Source organism: Hyperolius riggenbachi, chromosome 7 (genome assembly GCF_040937935.1).
Source record: "Hyperolius riggenbachi isolate aHypRig1 chromosome 7, aHypRig1.pri, whole genome shotgun sequence".
NCBI classification, from domain to species: domain Eukaryota; kingdom Metazoa; phylum Chordata; class Amphibia; order Anura; family Hyperoliidae; genus Hyperolius; species Hyperolius riggenbachi.
The window spans coordinates 13,972,797-13,991,828 of NC_090652.1; the positions used below are offsets into that span (position 1 = coordinate 13,972,797).

Below are 19,032 nucleotides of genomic sequence, written 5' to 3' on the forward strand. Positions count from 1 at the left end.
GAAAACCCAGAGGAAGGCCACCTGGCACTGGCAGGTCTGTGCGAGGTGGTGTTGCTGTGATTTCGTGCGGACCTGGACCAAAGTACAGTGCTCAGAAGAAGGCACGTGCCATCACTTCCCAAAATTGTGAGGACGTGCTTGAGTATTTAACACAGAAGACCTCATCTCCCGCAGCCAGTGCTACCAGCGCTAGTACAAGCACCACATCTGCTGCATTTGACACTTCGCAGGAGTTATTTGGTGGTGGTGGTGGTGAAATCACTGATTCACAGCCACTACTGCAACAACAAGAAGAAGGCGCAGGTACACCACCTCATACGTCTGAGTTAGGTGGCGATAGTATGGACGTAATGTGTGAGGAGGGGCATGATGAACCACCTGAAGTTGGTGCAGTTGTGGAGTTGTCTGAGGAAAGCGAAGCTGGGCAGGAGGATTATGATGACGATTATATGGATGCCACGTATGTTCCCAATAGAGGAGATGACCAGGGGGACAGTTCAGAGGGGGGGCCAGACAGGAGGAGGAGGAGACGACTCCATGATAGAAGCAGAGGGAGCTCGTCCTCAGAAACAGCTGGGGGCAGTGTCCGGCACCATGTATCGCCAGCTATGGCCAGCAAGCCAACATGCCCTTCAATGTCAGCTGCTGATGCCACCGTAGCGCCATCACCCCAGGGGGGCTCAGCGGTTTGGAAATTTTTTAACGTGTGTGTCTCAGTTCGGAGCAAAGCCATCTGTTGTCTCTGCCAGCAAAAATTGAGCCGTGGAAAGTCCAACTCTCACGTAGGGACAAGTGCCTTACGAAGGCACCTGGAGATAAGGCACAAACCGCTATGGGAAGAACACCTGAGGAAAAGCAGCACCCCTCAAAAGACAAGCCACCCTCCTTCTCCTCTTCCTCCTTCAGGTGCATCGTCTTCATCCACTTTCTCCCTTGAACCTTCACAGCCACCCTCCTTCACACCGCCTATGCCCACAGCAGTAGCCAGGTGTCCATGAAGGAAGTCTTTGAGTGGAAGAAGCCAATTTCGGCCAGTCACCCTCTTGCCCGGCGTCTCACAGCTGGTGTGGCGGAACTATTAGCTCGCCAGCTATTACCATACAAGCTGGTGGAGTCAGAGGCTTTCCGTAAATTTGTGGCCATTGGGACACCGCAGTGGAAGATACCAGGCCGCACTTATTTTTCCCGAAAGGCCATACCCAAACTGTACCGTGCAGTTCAGAGGCAAGTGGTGTCATCTACTGCGAAGAGCGTTGGGTCAAGGGTCCACCTGCCCACGGATGCCTAGTCTGCCAAGCACGGGCAGGGCCGCTACATTACGTACACAGCCCATTGGGTCAACCTGGTGACCGATGGCAGCAAGCAGGGACTACGTGGCTGTTCAGCGGACCGACTTGTCACACCTCCACGGCTTGCAGGCAGGCCTCCTGCCACCTCCTCTCCTTCTCCTCCAGCTACATCCTCTTCGCTGTCAACCTCCTCCTCCTCCTTGGCTGAGTGTCAGTTGAACTCTAGCGGTGCTGCCATCTCCTCTTCCTCTCCAGCTACACAGCCCCATCTCCCCAGAGCCTACGCTGCATGCCAGGTACGACGGTGTCACACAATTTTAGACATGTCTTTCCTCAAAGCGGAGTCACACCTGGAGCAGCTCTCCTGGCTGCTCTTAACAAACAGGTGGAGCAATGGCTGACCCCGCACCAGCTGGAGATCGGCAACGTGGTGTGTGACAACGGCAGCAATCTCCTTTCCGCTTTGAATTTGGGAAAGCTGACACATGTACCCTGCATGGCACATGTGCTGAATCTGGTCGTGCAAAGATTTGTGTCCAAGTACCCAGGCTTACAGGACGTCCTGAAGCAGACCAGGAAGTTGTGTGGGCATTTCAGGCGGTCTTATACGGCCATGGCACGCTTTGCGGACATTCAGCGGAAATACAACTTGCCGGTGAGACACTTGATATGCGATAGCCCGACTCGCTAGAATTCCACCCTGCTCATGTTCTCTCGCCTGCTAGACCAGGAGAAAGCCGTCACCCAGTACCTCTACAACTACAGTAGAAGGACACAATCTGGGAAGATTAGGATGTTGTGGCCCAACAGCTGGACACTGATGCGAAATGCATGCAGGACCATGCGGCCGTTTGAGGAGGTGACCAACCTGGTGAGTCACGCTGAAGGCACCATTAGCGACTTGATCCCCTACGCTTACTTCCTGGAGCGTGCCGTGCGTAGAGTGGTGGATGAAGCGGTGGAGGAGCGGGAACAGGAACGGCTACGGCCAGGGCCGGATGTGTACTTTTTACCGCCCTAGGCCAACTATACCGTCTGTATGGTTGTTATCTCTGTGTGCCCCAATGAGAATTCTCCGGCAGGAGGAGTCATGGGACCAATTTTCAGCTGAATCACAGGTTTCCTTAACACCTGCGGCACCACAGAGGGGGGAGGAGGAGGAAGAAGAGGAGTCATGTGGGGAAGTCAGACTCGGATGATTATGAGGAAGGTGTTTCTGTGGAGGAGGAAGAGGCGGCAGCGGCAGAAGAACAACCGCAGCAGCCGTCACAGGGGGCTTCTGCTGCTCCACGTTCCCGTGGCTGGGGGGAGGAAGAGGAGTAGTGTTGGGCCGAACCTCCGATTTTCGGTTCGCGAACCGGGTTCGCGAACTTTCGCGAAAGGTTCGGTTCGCGTTAAAGTTCGCGAACCGCAATAGACTTCAATGGGGATGCGAACTTTGAAAAAAAAAAAAATTATGCTGGCCACAAAAGTGATGGAAAAGATGTTTCAAGGGGTCTAACACCTGGAGGGGGGGATGGCGGAGTGGGATACACGCCAAAAGTCCCCGGGAAAAATCTGGATTTGACGCAAAGCAGCGTTTTAAGGGCAGAAATCACATTGAATGCTAAATGACGGGCCTAAAGTGCTTTCAAACATCTTGCATGTGTATACATCAATCAGGTAGTGTAATTAAGGTACTGCTTCACACTGACACACCAAACTCATCGTGTAACGCACCGCAAACAGCTGTTTGTGTAGTGACGGCCGTGCTTTACTGGTGCGCACCATGGCGAGAGTGCAGGTTTTGGTGGCTTTACAGCCCATATGGTCACCTGGCTGATGTAGCTGAATGACAGAACAGTGACTGTCCAGCTGATCAAATTTAGTCTGACCACAATGAGGCAACGACCTTATTATCGTGGGTGTGCCCCCCGAGACACTCATCTAGGCGCCGGTCATTGCTCCATTGTGATACGCAAGCCCCTTCACCACGGCAAGGTAATGATCACGAAGGGGAATGGGCGCATGTACATGCCTTTTCTTTTGTTGTTGCAGCTGCCCGCAGTGCAGCCAGAAAAATTAGGCAGTCATGTACACGCACCCGAAAAATTATTACAGCGGCCGCTGCTAGCAGCGGCCAAAAAATTCAGCAATCCGCCTGGAGTCCCGGACCCTGTTGGTGGTGGCGGAGAAGGTAGTCAAGCGGCCTGCAGGCAGACATGCTGTGTGGAGGGACTGGGAGCGACTTAGTCTTCTTGGGGCAGGCCAGGCAGCCAGTCACACGGCGTGCAGGCAGAGATGCTGTATGTGCGGGGACTGACTTAGTCTTGGGGCGGGCAGCAGCCCTCCGGGAGGTGATGGGACGTGCCTTCTTCCGAGCACTGTACTGTGGGCCAGGTCCACACGAAATTACATTTACACGACCTCGCGCAGACCTGCCGGGTGGCCTTCCTCTGGCTCTGCCACTACCTCTTCCTCTACCTGTTTTGTCCATATCGGGTATGCACGGAGTGGTATATCACACTGCGTGCACTCACGTAGGTAAGTGGGTTCACTTAACTGCACAGGTATGCGCACTGATGCGGTGGGTTCACTGAACAGAACAGGTATGCAGTGGCGGGTTCACTAAACAGAACAGGTATACAGTGGCGGTTCACTAAACAGAACAGGTATGCAGTGGCGGGTCCACTGAACAGAACAGGTATGCAGTGGCGGGTTCACTTAACTGCACAGGTATGCGCACTGATGCGGTGGGTTCACTGAACAGAACAGGTATGCAGTGGCGGGTCCACTAAACAGAACAGGTATGCAGTGGCGGGTCCACTGAACAGAACAGGTATGCAGTGGCGGGTTCACTTAACTGCACAGGTATGCGCACTGATGCGGTGGGTTCACTGAACAGAACAGGTATACAGTGGCGGGTTCACAGAACAGGTATGCAGTGGCGGGTCCACTGAACAGAACAGGTATGCAGTGGCGGGTTCACTAAACAGAACAGGTATACAGTGGCGGTTCACTAAACAGAACAGGTATGCAGTGGCGGGTCCACTGAACAGAACAGGTATGCAGTGGCGGGTTCACTAAACAGAACAGGTATGCAGTGGCGGGTCCACTGAACAGAACAGGTATGCAGTGGCGGGTTCACTAAACAGAACAGGTATACAGTGGCGGTTCACTAAACAGAACAGGTATGCAGTGGCGGGTCCACTGAACAGAACAGGTATGCAGTGGTGGGTTCACAGCACAGGTATGCAGTGGTGGGTTCACAGCACAGGTATGCAGTGGTGGGTTCACAGAACAGGTATGCAGCCAGACAGGAACAAGCTAAGCCTAACTAATCTTTCCCTGAGAGACAGTCTGCAGCAGCTCGCCCTACTCTGACTAATGCAGGCACACGAGTGGCCGTAATGGCCGCCGCTGCCTGCCTTATATAAGGGGGGGGTGGGGCTCCAGGGGCTAGTGTAGCCTAATTGGCTACACTGGGCCTGCTGACTGTGATGTAGAGGGTCAAAGTTGACCCTCCATGTGCATTATGGGGCGAACCGAACTTCCGCAAAGGTTCGCCTGCGGGACGCGAACGCGAACCACTGAAGTTCGCATGGAACCGTTCGCAGGCGAACCGTTCGGCCCAACTCTAAAGAGGAGTTGCGTGACATCACTGTGGAAGAGCAAGAGGAGATGGAGAGTACGTCTGGATCCGACTTTGTGCAGATGGCCTCTTTCATGTTGTCCAGCCTGTTGAGGGACCCGCGTATCAAAAAACTCAAGGGGAATGACCTGTACTGGGTGGCCATGCTACTAGACCCTCGGTACAGGCACAAAGTGTCAGACCTGTTACCAACTCAACACAAGGCGGAAAGGATGCAGCACTTGCAGAACAAGCTGAAGCTGTCAATTATGCTTTACAATGCATTTAAGGGTGATGTGACAGTACAACGCAATAAAGGTACCACTGGCAGTATTCCTCCTCCTCCTCACCAGTCCACGCAGGCAAGGACAGGACGCTCCAGCGATCTCGGGGTGATGTCGGACATGCGGACATTCTTTAGTCCAACGCCTCGCAGTAGCCCTTCGGGATCCACCCTCCACCAACGCCTGGACCGACAGGTAGCCGACTACCTGGCCTTAAGTGTGGATGTACACGCTGCGACTGCGAGCAGCGACGATGAACCCTTGCTCTACTGGTTGCGCATGCTTGACCTGTGGCCAGAGCTGTCCCAATTTGCCATACAACTTCTCTCTTGCCCTGCCGCAAGCGTCCTGTCAGAAAGGACCTTCAGTGCAGCTGGAGGCATTGTCACTGAGAAGAGAAGTCACCTAAGTCATGACAGTGTTCAGTACCTGACCTTTATGAAAATGAACGAGGCATGGATCCCTGAGGGCTATTGCACGACCGAAGACTAAGTCAGTCCCCACACACAGCATCTCTGCCTGCAGGCCGCTTGACTGCCTTCTCCGCCACCACCACCAGGGTCCAGGACTCTAGGCGGATTCCAGAATTTTTTAGGCCGCTGCTAGCAGCGGCCGCTATACCAACTTTTCTGGGGCGCGCAAATGCCTGCCTAATTTTTCTGGCTGAACTGCAGGCGGCTGCAACAAAAAAACAAAAGGCATGTACATGTGCCCATCCCCCTTCGTAATCATTACCTTGCTGCGGTGAAGGGGCTTGCGTATCACAATGAAGCAATGACCGCCGGCTATATGAGTGTCTCGGGTGGGGGTGGCACACCAAGATAATAAGGTCGTTGTTTCATTGTGGTCAGACCAAATTTGATCAGCTGGACAGTCACTGTTCTGTCATTCAGCTACATTAGCCGGGCGACCATATGGGCTGAAAAGCCACCATCACCTGCACTCTCGTCATGGTGCGCACCAGTCCAGCACGCCCTACACAAACGGCTGTTTGCAGTCACTGCATACCTTTCACTGCATCTGTGACTGCACATTATACCTGGCAGTCAGTGCATAACTTGCACTTGAATGGATAACGTTTTAAACAATTGAAAAATACAACCATCTACAGTTTCAAACAATTTAAAAATACAACCATCTACATTTTAAAACAATTTAAAAATACAACCATCTACAGTTTCAAACAATTGAAAAAAAAAGGCAAAAAACTTGCCCTCCGTAAAACATTCTTGGCAAATGCTTTCGACTTGGTTTGTCTTCCGCTGGGTCTGATGATCACAGATGCCTGGTCTGCAAAAGCACGGTCAGGGCAGCTACAGCATGGGTCTCAGCAGGCTCCCACTTCATGCCGGAATCCAACCTTCATTGCCCGCCCATTACCTGTGGTGACAATGTCAGACTTGCCCGCCTCCATATGATTCTCGTGAAAGGAATGTGGTGTCATCTTTGCCCGCCATAACTGGTTCTCGTTAAAGGATTTAAAGTACATTCATTTCAAATACAGCAAGCCCTCGATAGTCCTCCTGTATTGTTTTTTTTGGTCACTACCTCGGGGCGGGCGTGCATGCCTGCCCGCTGCCCTCCTTGCCTGTGTAGTGGTAGCCGTTGCTCAGGCTCCACACCGGATTCCATCCCTCATTCCCCGGCCATTACCCGGGGTCACAATGCCAGACTTGCCCGCCTCCATAGGATTCTCATTGTAGCAGTACTGAACAAGTACACAGCAAGTAGAAAATGTAATTTAAAAACAAAACGTAAGCTTTTTAAAGATGCCATGGAAAGTTGAGAAGGCAGTCACACATTACTTGACATCACTGAGTGAGGAAGAGCAATCTCGCCATGTTGCGCAGTAGTCCAGCATGGCCATCACTACACAAACAGCTGGTAACTTGCGGTGCGTTACACAGTTAGTTTGGTGCATCAGTGTGAAGCAGTACTCTAATTACACTACCTGATTGATGTATACACATGCAAGATGTTTTAAAGCACGTTAGGCCTGCAATTTAGCATTCAATGTGATTTCTGCCCTTAAAACGCTGTTTTGCTTCACATCCAGATTTTTTCCCGGGACTTTTGGCGTGTATCCCACTCCGCCATGCCCCCCTCCAGGTGTTAGACCCCTTAAAACATCTTTTCCATCACTTTTGGGGCCAGCATAATTTTTTCTAATTTTCAAAGTTCGCCTCCCTATTGAAGTCTATTGCGGTTCGCAAACTTTTCCGCGAACCGAACCTTCCGCGGAAGTTCACGAACCTAAAATCGGTGGTTCGGCCCATCACTGGTCTCTAATACTTTTAGCCACAGCCCCTGAACAAGCATGCAGATCAGGTCCTCTGACTGAAGTCAGACTGGATTAGCTGCATGCTTGTTTCAGGGTGTAATTCAGCCACTATTGCAGTCACAGAGATCAGCTGGACTGCCAGGCAACTGGTATTGTTTACAGGAAACATCCATACCACTCTCAGTTAAGGTTCCCTTTAAGCAACCTAATGTTTCTATTGCATTGAGCATAAATAGTAAATGCTAGGCCAGCTTCAGTTAGTACTGGTGGGGTACAGCGGTTAGGGTGCTTGCCCACCACACAGTGAGACCTGGGTTCGATTCCCAGCCAATGTGACTTGGCTTTTATGCTACAAATCCTTAAAGGGAACCTAAACGGAGATGGATTTTATACCAGTTGCCTGAATCGCCTGCTGATCCTGTGTCTCTAATACTTTTAGCCACAGCCCCTGAACAAGCATGCAGATCAGGTGCTATGACTGAAGTCAGACTGGATTAGCTGCATGCTTGTTTCAGGATGTGATTCAGCCACTATTGCAGTCACAGAGATCAGCTGGACTAGCCAGGCAACTGGTATTGTTTACAGGAAACATCCATATCACTAACAGTTAAGGTTACCTTTAACCACCCTGGCGTTCTGATTAAATCGCCAGGGTGGCTGCGGGAGGGTTTTTTTTAAATAAAAAAAAAACTATTTCATGCAGCCAACTGAAAGTTGGCTGCATGAAAGCCCACTAGAGGGCGCTCCGGAGGCGATCTTCCGATCGCCTCCGGCGCCCAGAATAAACAAGGAAGGCCGCAATGAGCGGCCTTCCTTGTTTTGCTTATATCGTCGCCATAGCGACGAGCGGAGTGACGTCATCGACGTCAGCCGACGTCGTGACGTCAGCCGCCTCCGATCCAGCCCTTAGCGCTGGCCGGAACTTTTTGTTCCGGCTACGCTGGGCTCAGGCGGCTGGGGGGACCCTCTTTCGCCGCTGCTCGCGGCGAATCGCCGCAGAGCGGCGGCGATCAGGCAGCACACGCGGCTGGCAAAGTGCCGGCTGCGTGTGCTGCTTTTTATTTCATTAAAATCGGCCCAGCAGGGCCTGAGCGGCAGCCGCTGGCGGTGTTGGACGAGCTGAGCTCGTCCAGACCGCTCAGCTGGTTAAGAAACCTAATGTTTCTATTGCATTGAGCATAAATAGTAAATGCTAGGCCAGCTTCAGTTAGTACTGGTGTGGTACAGCGGTTAGGGTGCTTGCCCACCACACAGTTAAACCTGGGTTCGATTCCCAGCTATGGTATGTAAACTGGTTTTTGAAATAGTATAATTCCCTGGCAGATGAGACCCTCCTCCCTCCGGTCGGAGGGAAGAGGTAGAAGTGTTGAGGGTGGAGGAGGAAAGCAGCTGTCCCTTAACTAATTAGTGTAGGCAGACAAGTGAGTGAAATGGCATAAGGACCTTGCTTGGAGGAGGAGGAGGGAGGGCCTCCAGCAGTGAGAACAGTGTGTTTGGCAATAATGTGACTGCTGACTGTGATGTAGAGGGTCAAAGTTTTGCTCAATAAAGCATTATGGGGCGAATCGAACTTCCACAAAAGTTCGCCTGGTGCAAGCGAACGCAAACCCCCAAAGTTCGCCTGGAACCGTTCGCCGGCGAACAGTTCGCTACATCTCTACCAACGTGTACTCCCTGGTCGCTACGCTGCTCTCCTCTCCGTTAATGTTGCACTGATCTGTGGTCTGTGTTTGAGCGGTGGCCATACAAGTCACAGACAGGGCAGCCCCTGCTGTGGGTGAGGCCCCAAGCAGCAGATTGGATTGCCTGGGCCGAGTTGCACCCCTGCTGGTGCTACATATCTGGCTCTGGGGTCCCCTTCCAAAATCCACCACAAAGGGACTCCGAGCACCTCTCATGGGCATGCCTTTAAGCCAGACGACTTCCAACACAGTCATGCTATGACCCCTCTGGAGGAGCCTCTTGAAATGGCCATGCATTTCACTTCCTCTTCCTGCTTCATTCAGTGATGCACTTCTCTAACAGAGAAGACAGGGGTGACCCGGAATTTGGTCATTCTGTTGGGATGGGGAACAAGCCTTTGTCTTCATGTCCCTTTCACCCCCTGCTCCACCCAGCGGAGGTCTCCTGGCTGCCCACAGGCTGCTCTGACAGGTGCTCACAGGGAGCCAGTACTGGCATAGGAGCATGTTTGCAGCAGACTAGGAGTAGTCAGGATAATATAGGAGAAAACTAAAGACAAACAGTCTGCGCTCACATCAATCCACAACTACATATCTGACAGGAGGTGCTGGGGGGAGGGGCATATTATATAACAAGCAATCCTAATCAGGCTGTCAGCTGCCTCTGCATAAATACAGGGACTGTCTGTATTCTTCTGTTATAAAACAGGGCTTCCCAGTGACTGCAGTAACTAGCCAACAGCTCATCAGCGTGATACCGTACCTGGGCAATCCTACACTAGCTGGCAGCATGCCTATGTACTATGCCCGGAGCTTGCAGCTCCACACCAACCTCCTGTCATGTCCTCACTGGCATTAGTTGTGTATGATGCTGTGCAGGGCGGCTGGGAAATGTACCGGGGGAGACGGCGGAGGAACGGAGCGGCCGGGGAGGACGGCGATGGAGCCCAAGGCCTGCATGGGGCTGGAGGAAGTCTCAGGTAAGTATAAAGGTGGTACAAGTATATGTACATACACCGCTCAGCCACCATACCTTCCGAGGGGAGCCAGGTCCCAGCAGCCAACACTCATATCCAACATTCCTTCACAGGAGACCGCTCTGCTCACCAAGGATGCACTTACATTGTCTTTATTAACCACTTGCCGACCGCACACTCATACCGTGCGGCGGCAAAGTGGTAGCTGGAGGACCAGCGACGCACATGTGCGTCGCCAGGTGCTTCCCTAATTAATCAGGAAAGGCCGCTCGCGCGAGCGGCCGTTTCCTGTTAGATCACGGAGTGGGTCTCCGTGAATAGCTCATCGCGGCTCGCAGACTAAATGTAAACGCAGGAGACGTATGTCTCCTTTGTTTACATTGAACGGTAAGGCAGATCGGCGATCCCCGGCCAATCAGCGGCCGGGGATCGCCGCCATGTGACAGGGGACGTCCTGTCACAGGCTGCACAGGACTATCCGTCCTGTGCAGCCTGTGACAGGACGTCCCCTTTCACATGGAGGCGATCCCCGGCCGCTGCACAGGCCGCGTCCTGTGCAGCACCGATCACCAGGGGGGACAGGTAGGAGAGGGAGGGGGGGGGGGGGAATTTAGCCGCGGAGGGGGGCTTTGAGGTGCCCCCCCCCCCCCCCCGCAACATGCCTGCACGCAGGAGCGATCAGACCCCCCCTGCACATCATCCCCATAGGGGGGAGAAAAGGGGGGCGATCTGATCGCTCTGCGTGTAACATGATCTGTGCTGGGGGCTGCAGAGCCCACCCAGCACAGATCTGAAAAAGTAGCGCTGGTCCTTAGGGGGGGGGGGGTAAAGGGTGGGTCCTCAAGTGGTTAAAAAAAAAAGCAGAACATCAAGAAATAGATAGCATGTGCCAGAAAGAAATGAGCTCTTAGTCATAGCCTTAATTACAATCAACAGATGTGTGCTTAAAGTGGACCTGAATTCCTTTCACAGGACAGAAGGAAAACAGAGAGAAATGCCCCCTGTATGTATTTAGAGAGTTTAGCCGGTCTAATTCATCCTTATCTGTGACAAGTGTATTTGATCTCTCAGCTGTGTCAGCCGACTGTCTCTGCAGAAAAGCTAATTTGTAAACAAAGGATTTTAACCCTGTGCTACTACAAAGAAAGCAGGAAGTAGACACACTGCAGAGTAACTGCAGGATTTGTATCCTTTGTAATAAATGTTATTATGCTGTTGCTTATCTTTTAGAGCAGAGAGGAAGTTCTGAGTTCAGGTCTATTTTAAATAGTAGTGTGATGTCCCCCCGCCAGGCAATGCAAATGATAGTCTAAAGGGGAACACAACCTCACATAGTGTAACAGACATGATGATGTAGTAAGAACAGGATAAGAGCATCTTCCATGAGGAAATATGATTAATTACAACCATAAAACGTTTTTTTAAAGTAGCCAAGTTTATTGAAGAAGTAAGGCGAATACACATTAGTGAGAGAGTACAACAAAGTGTCAGATGATACATTAGAGGCCTGGAATAAGCACATCAGGATACATAGAAACGTCAAGCACTTGGCTTAGAGGATACAAAATAACCAGCAGTAATATGAAGGAGCTCGGACGTCAGCTGGAGATTAATAACAGTGATGGGTACTCAGTATAGGGGATATATTATAACTTAGTGTGTGGGGAATTTATCCAGGTAGAGCAGATTTGGTCACATTAGATTGGGTACCTCTGCGGTGATATACTGCCTTGTGGAGGGGAAGCATCCGAGTCACAGACCTGACCCACTCAGTGCACGATGGCGCTGTGGTAAGTCTCCAACACTCGGTGAGGAGTTAGCGAGCTATGTGACGCGTCTCTATAGCAAATTGTATCAGGAATTTCCAGTAAAGGATTCAGGAAATATATAAAGAAGGCAAACCTCTGGGGCAGCCCATATAGTCATTGAGGAAATAGATGACTAGTGCACAATGGGCTTGATTCACTAAATCGTGATAACACATAGCACGGCCGCGCTAGCGTTTTTGCGTGATTATGCGCACAATAACGCTAGCGCGGCCCAGCTATGAGTTATCACGGTTTAGTGAATCAAGCCAAATATGTGATAACCTGAGGACAGGTCCACTTTATGTGTAAAAGGCATTTGGGGCAGTTAGGCTGCATGCCAGAGCCTCCTGTCATGCTGCTCCTACATCATGGAACGCCTTACCTCTGCAGTTCAGGACAGCTCCATCTCTGGATGTGTTTAAATTCTGACTGAATACCCACCTGTATAGTTTGGCAATTGCAGAAATATAATTTTATTCTCAGTATTAATACTTCATCTCACTACCAATTAATGAATCTGAGAGAGCCTAAGCGCTTTGAATCCTATGGGAGAAAAGGAGCTATAAATAAAGTTAATGTTGTTACATTTGGATAGGGGTACCGGAGTACGGTAGGCTCGGTGTATAGCGTATAAGTACAGCAGTCTATCAGGTGTGTGGGGAGCAGCCTTAGTCACTAGCTCCAGTGTCAAATCCCACTCATCCTCTGAGATATCCCCTCCATCCCTCTCCCAGGCCGGCCGGCAGAAGGCAGCACGGGGGCTGGCTGAGGGTAGCAATATAGTATTATCCTCCAATGGCCCAATGGCTCTACAGCCCAATTTGAGCCTTGGCCTCCTTCAGTTTTCTGCCCCATCCATCTCTATCTATTGCTGCCTGTTTCCAGTTGTGTATCGTATTATACAGAGCTGAAATAAGCTTGTTAGATGATAATAATAATAATTGCAGTATAGCGCCTTTCCCCTGTCAGACTCAAAGCGCTTGCGAGGCAGCCACTAGAGCGCACTCAGTAGGCAGTAGCAGTGTTAGGGAGACTTGCCCAAGAAACTCCTTACTGAAACAGGTGCTGGCTTACTGAACAGGCAGAGCCGAGATTTGAACCCAGGTCTCCTGTGTCAGAGGCAGAGCCCTTAACCATTACACTATCCAGCCACTGGACCACGAACAGGAGTCATATTTGTAGGGAAGTTCTGACACTGGAAACAAAAAATAGTTAAGGGAGCCTCAACTAGTCATAGAAAAAGGCACTTTATTAATAATAAATACACGCAGGAAAAATCCCTTTAACCCTCCCCTTTAAAGAGAATCTGTACTCTAATATTCTTACAATAAAAAGCATACCATTCTATTCCTTATTTTCTCCTGTGCCCATCTGTGTGGTTTCTGCCACTCCCTGCTGCAATTCTGGTTTGTAATGAACAGTTTTAGGCAGTGTTTACAAACAAAAGACTGGCTTCTAACCACAGTATCATAGGCTGAGAACTAGCTTACTGTGTGACTCATGCAGAGCTTGGAGGGGGGGGGGGGGGGTGTAAAGCTTCTGCCAATGACATGCAGTGCTGCACATTCCACACATTCCAGCCTCAACCCGACAGACACGACAGAGGAAAGGAGATAAGATTTATTACAGAGACAGTGCAACTAGGAAAGGCTGCAGTAAGACAGACCACATTAGAACAGAAACAGGAACTTATAGGGCAGAAGAAATAAGGCTTAAAATTTTGTTACAGAGTCTCTTTAAAAACAAATATGGCTGTATATATTACGAGGCAAAGGGCCTAGTACTAAAGGAGTGCACTCCTAATGTCCGTAACCGGTATGATTTATTCTTCAGGGCCCCCTTGACTATAGATAGTGTATATCCTCGCAATAGTATATGTCAGGTGACGGTAGCAATTCAAAAATATCCATGCAGCAGATCAGTGCAAACGGTTAAAGCAGTTAGCTGTGCTTCTAAACGCTCCTCATTACATGTGTGGCTCTGCTGTGCCATTCGCATAGCCGACTATGCATGTTAGCAATCCGTATAAAGGGTAGAAAACCGAGAGCCCAATATAGTGTAGTATGTATTGGAGGATGGACAAGGTAATATGAAACGTAAGTCATATACTTACAAACCAGGGTTACCTCCAAGGCAACCACTGAAAAGGCAGGTGGGGAGAACAAGCCTGTCCCCACTCAGGAATAAGACGTCCCTCTCTGTGGGTAGGGAAAAAAAAGAGGGTGTAGCACCCTTCCACCAAGGGTGCAAATCTTGATATGTGGAGATGTACAGCGGCGCCAGTAGGATAAAAGTCACTAAAAACCGTTTAAAACGTTCGGGGTGCGGTGGTGGACCAGCCAACCCAAAACAGACAAAAGTACTGTCGATTCAAGTTTTAGACAATTTATTCGCAAACTCCTATAACAAGTTGCAACACGTTTCGCAGGCAAAATCCCGCCTCATCAGGCAATAAACAACAGGAGTGATGTTAGCAATCCGGTTCTGATAGCTGGAGCTACCCGCACTAGAAGGATTACGCTGCATATACCTTACGGACACGTGAGTCCCGGCGAGCGCCGGTCAGCTAACATGAATAGTCGGCTATGCGAATGGCACAGCAGAGCCACACATGTAATGAGGAGCGTTTAGAGACTGCTTTAACCGTTTGCACTGATCTGCTGCATGGAGATTTTTGAATTGCTACTGTCACCTGGCGTATACTATTGCGAGGATATACACTATCTATAATCAGGGGGGCCCTGAAGAATAAATCATACCGGTTACGGACATTAGGAGTGCACTCCTTTAGTACTAGGTCCTTTGCCTCGTTATATACACATCCATATTTGTTTTTAAAGGGGAGGTTTAAAGGGATTTTTTCCTGCATGTATTTATTATTAATAAAGTGCCTTTTTCTATGACTAGTTGAGGCTCCCTGAACTACTTTTTGTTTCTATAAATTACACAGGTTGTAGGTGAGACTTCTAATGAATACTTATGGTGGCCATACATGGTACAATTTTTTCATACAATCTTACCATTTCTATGTAATATAAGGGAACTGCCTAAATTATCCTTTCAGTATATTCACTTAATTATACTACATAGAAATTATAAGATTGTATGAGAAAATTGTACCATGTATGGCCACCATTAGGTTGATATCCCACATTGCATATATAAAGTTCTCACACTGGGTATACATTGCATGGTTGAGCTACAGATATTTATAAAAGACCTTATGGTGCAGGTCAAATTCAGATGCTAGTTATGCAAAACATTTAAAGACTGTGTCACCATAAAACAAATGTGTTCAGTGCTTCAGGGAATCCTGTACTCATCTGGAAAATGCAGTTAGTTTTGTGTGTCCACCTGCATGGACGGGAGCCTGGCTGTGACCTTCCAGAGGGTGCAAGCACAAGGCATCCCGTGCAGTGTGCCCGCCTGCATGGATGGGAGCCCGGCTGTGACCTTCCAGAGGGTGCAAGCACAAGGCATCCCGCACAGTGTGTCTACCTGCATGGATGGGAGCCCAGCTGTGACCTTCCAGAGGGTGCAAGCACAAGGCATCCCGTGCAGTGTGCCCGCCTGCATGGATGGATGGGAGCCCGGCTGTGACCTTCCAGAGGGTGCAAGCACAAGGCATCCCGTGCAGTGTGTCTGCCTGCATGGATGGGAGCCCGGCTGTGACCTTCCAGAGGGTGCAAGCACAAGGCATCCCGTGCAGTGTGCCCGCCTGCATGGATGGGAGCCCGGCTGTGACCTTCCAGAGGGTGCAAGCACAAGGCATCCCGCACAGTGTGTCTACCTGCATGGATGGGAGCCCAGCTGTGACCTTCCAGAGGGAGCAAGCACAAGGCATCCCGTGCAGTGTGCCCGCCTGCATGGATGGATGGATGGATGGGAGCCCGGCTGTGACCTTCCAGAGGGTGCAAGCACAAGGCATCCCGTGCAGTGTGCCAGCCTGCATGGATGGGAGCCCGGCTGTGACCTTCCAGAGGATGCAGAACTGGATCGCTGGTCGAGAAAAGGATGTGGGGAGCCTGGGGAGGATCCAGAGGGGTACGGCTCAAACTTTTGCTTTAATTTTAATTACAGATTTACTTTAACTCTTGCAATGGAATAAATAGAATTTTAACACAACCAATTACTAAGTAGACTTAATACTATATGTAGCCATGTTTATCCCATCATCCCACCTCAGCTCAGGGACTTGCTTTACAAACCAATGGGCTGAGTAGCATGAAAGAGCCCCGGGACTCTGTATAATATGCTGCCAGGTGCGTCTAGCAAGAAATAAACCACAACCAAAACATTTCCCACACTCAGTGCAGTAATAGAGCTTCTCACCAGCGATGTGAGAGGGATAAGCGGAACTGAACAAGCCTGTTATTGGCTGCTGCACTCCACTCTCCATACTCCCTACTTCCAGCTGTGTTGGGCGGCCAGTTCAGGTTCACTAAAGGTGAAGTTATGTTTCACTGACTCTTACTTACCACCTGTGTGAGATTTCTCATGTCTGAGAAGATGAGATTTCTGTACAAAACATTTCCCACACTCAGCACATGAATAAGGCTTCTCTCCAGTGTGATATCTCTCATGACTGACAAGGTAGGATTTGTGTGCAAAACATTTCCCACACTCAGCACATGAATAGGGCTTCTCACCAGTGTGAGATCTCTTATGTCTGAGAAGATGAGATTTCTGTACAAAACATTTCCCACACTCAGCACATAAATAGGGCTTCTCTCCAGAGTGAGATCTCTCATGACTGACAAGGTATGATTTGTGTGCAAAACATTTCCCACACTCAGAACATGAATAGGGCTTCTCACCAGTGTGAGATCTCTCATGACTGACGAGGTGTGATCTCTGTACAAAACATTTCCCACACTCAGCACATGAATAGGGCTTGTCTCCAGTGTGACATCTCTCATGTATGACAAGGCGTGATTTCCGTGCAAAACACTTCCCACACTCAGCACATGAATATGGCTTCTCACCAGTGTGAAATCTCTCGTGTCTGACAAGTTCTGATTTCGTTAGAAAACATTTCCCACACTCAGCACATGAATAGGGCTTCTCTCCAGTGTGAGATCTCTCATGACTGACAAGGTCTGATTTCTGTACAAAACATTTTCCACACTCAGCACACGAATAGGGCTTCTCACCAGTGTGAGATTTATCATGTCTGACTAGATGAGATTTATGTACAAAACATTTTCCACATTCAGCACATGAATATGGCCTCTCACCAGTGTGCGATCGCTCATGACTGACAAGACTTGCTTTAAGTAAAAAACTTTTTCCACACTCAGCACATGAATAGGGCTTCTCACCAGTGTGAGTTCTCTCATGACTGACAAGCTGGGATTTCTGTACAAAACATTTCCCACACTCAGCACATGAATATGGCTTCTCACCAGTGTGAGTTCTCTCATGACTAGCAAGGTCAAATTTCTGTACAAAACATTTCCCACACTCAGCACATGAATAGCGCTTCTCACCAGTGTGAGTTCTCTCATGGAGGACAAGGTGTGATTTCCATGCAAAACATTTCCCACACTCAGCACATGAATACGGCTTTTCACCAGTGTGAGATCTCTCATGACCGACAAGCTCTGATTTCTGTACAAAACATTTCCCACACTCAGCACATGAATAGGGCTTCTCTCCAGTGTGATATCTCTCATGTATGACAAGGTGTGATTTCTGTATAAAACATTTCCCACACTCAGCACACGAATAGGGCTTCTCACCAGTGTGAATTCTCTTGTGTATGACCAGACTTGATTTTTTCAAAAAGCAGTTCCCACATATGGAACAGGAATGAGATCCTCCAGCAGGGGGAGAGCTGTGCTGGTGAAGAGGCCCCTCAGGATGATACAGGTGAGGAGGGCCTGGGGTAATATTTTGAGTAATCAGGATATCTGCAGGAGACTCTTGTCCAGTGACATCATCATCCGTTGTACAGTCTGTGGATACAGAGAGACGAGTCTCTGAGAGGTTCCTGATGCCGGGACTCTGTGCTGAAAATAGAGAAACATCATCACTTCCTGTTAGAGAATTCTGAGGGGAGGAACAATTATCATTAGGGATGGTCAGTGAGCTGCTGATAATTCTAAGTTGAGGCAAAGTTTGTGCAGACTGGAAATGGACCAGATGCAGTAGCTGCATAACTTTACATAAAATTAGCATACAGTTTGCACCATCTCAGAGTTATTGGCATGCCACTGACCATCACAAGTTATCAGCCTGACTGAGAACTGCAGAAGGTGGAGCTCATTACAGGCGGCCAATCACATGACTACAACTTTGGCTTGCATGAAAATTTTATGTAGCTGGGAGTTCAGCCAATCAAATGCATTTCCTGACCAATCTGATTATCTGCATACAATCTGCATGACATTTGCATACACATCAGAGATATTTGCATGTCACTGACCCCTCCCACACCTAAAGCACTGGCCATACATTGAGCAGCAGTGAATGTAGAGCTTGATGAGACAGTGGAAGCAATGTGTTACTCCTGTGACAACAGACCTATATGTACTTATAGCAAGAGATCTGGTCCAATACTACCGAGTATTTCCCAGTCTTGTGACTGGATTACATTTCCAAAATTTACTGTGGAAAAAGGAACACCACGGTCATTGCAGGCTTATCAGTGTACTGCGGATTACATGTAGAAATGTGCAAATTATGCGTACATCCACAATTCTAGCTTACATTAAATATAGCAGAATTAACTGGCCAATCGGATTCTCTACCAATCCGGGCCAATTATAGGCCCTAGCAACCAGATCCTAGCTACCTATCACAGGCTATCCCTCCCCTCTTGTATATAAGAGAGCTGAGACTGTCAGCCATTTTGTGGGTTCAGTGAGGAGGAGGATATTGAGGGAGACAGTGTGCTGCATTGTGCTGCAGAGAATCAGTTGTGAGTGGATTGAGTTGTGTGACAGAATCTAGTGAGGTGTGAGATAGTGAGTGAGTGAGGAGTGAGTAGACAGATTGTAGTGCACTAGTGAGAGGGGAGGAGTAGTTTGCTGAAGTTAGTGTGAATAGAGCAGAAAGTCAGATGTGAGTGTAGAGAGGCCTAGTGACAGTGAGAGAGGG

General features: G+C 49.4%; 1 protein-coding gene across 1 annotated transcript in view; it reads right to left on the reverse strand.

The window, feature by feature from the left end:
• Positions 1 to 15,582: 15,582 nt before the first annotated feature.
• The window catches only part of LOC137524104 (zinc finger protein 605-like), a 125,579-nt gene continuing 122,129 nt past the window's right edge, over positions 15,583 to 19,032 (reverse strand). Inside the window, exon 3 of the mRNA XM_068243611.1 lies at positions 15,583 to 17,942. Within this exon, the coding sequence (XP_068099712.1) occupies positions 16,402 to 17,942 (1,541 nt within the window). The 3' untranslated portion in view covers positions 15,583 to 16,401. The remainder of the gene's footprint in view (positions 17,943 to 19,032) is intronic.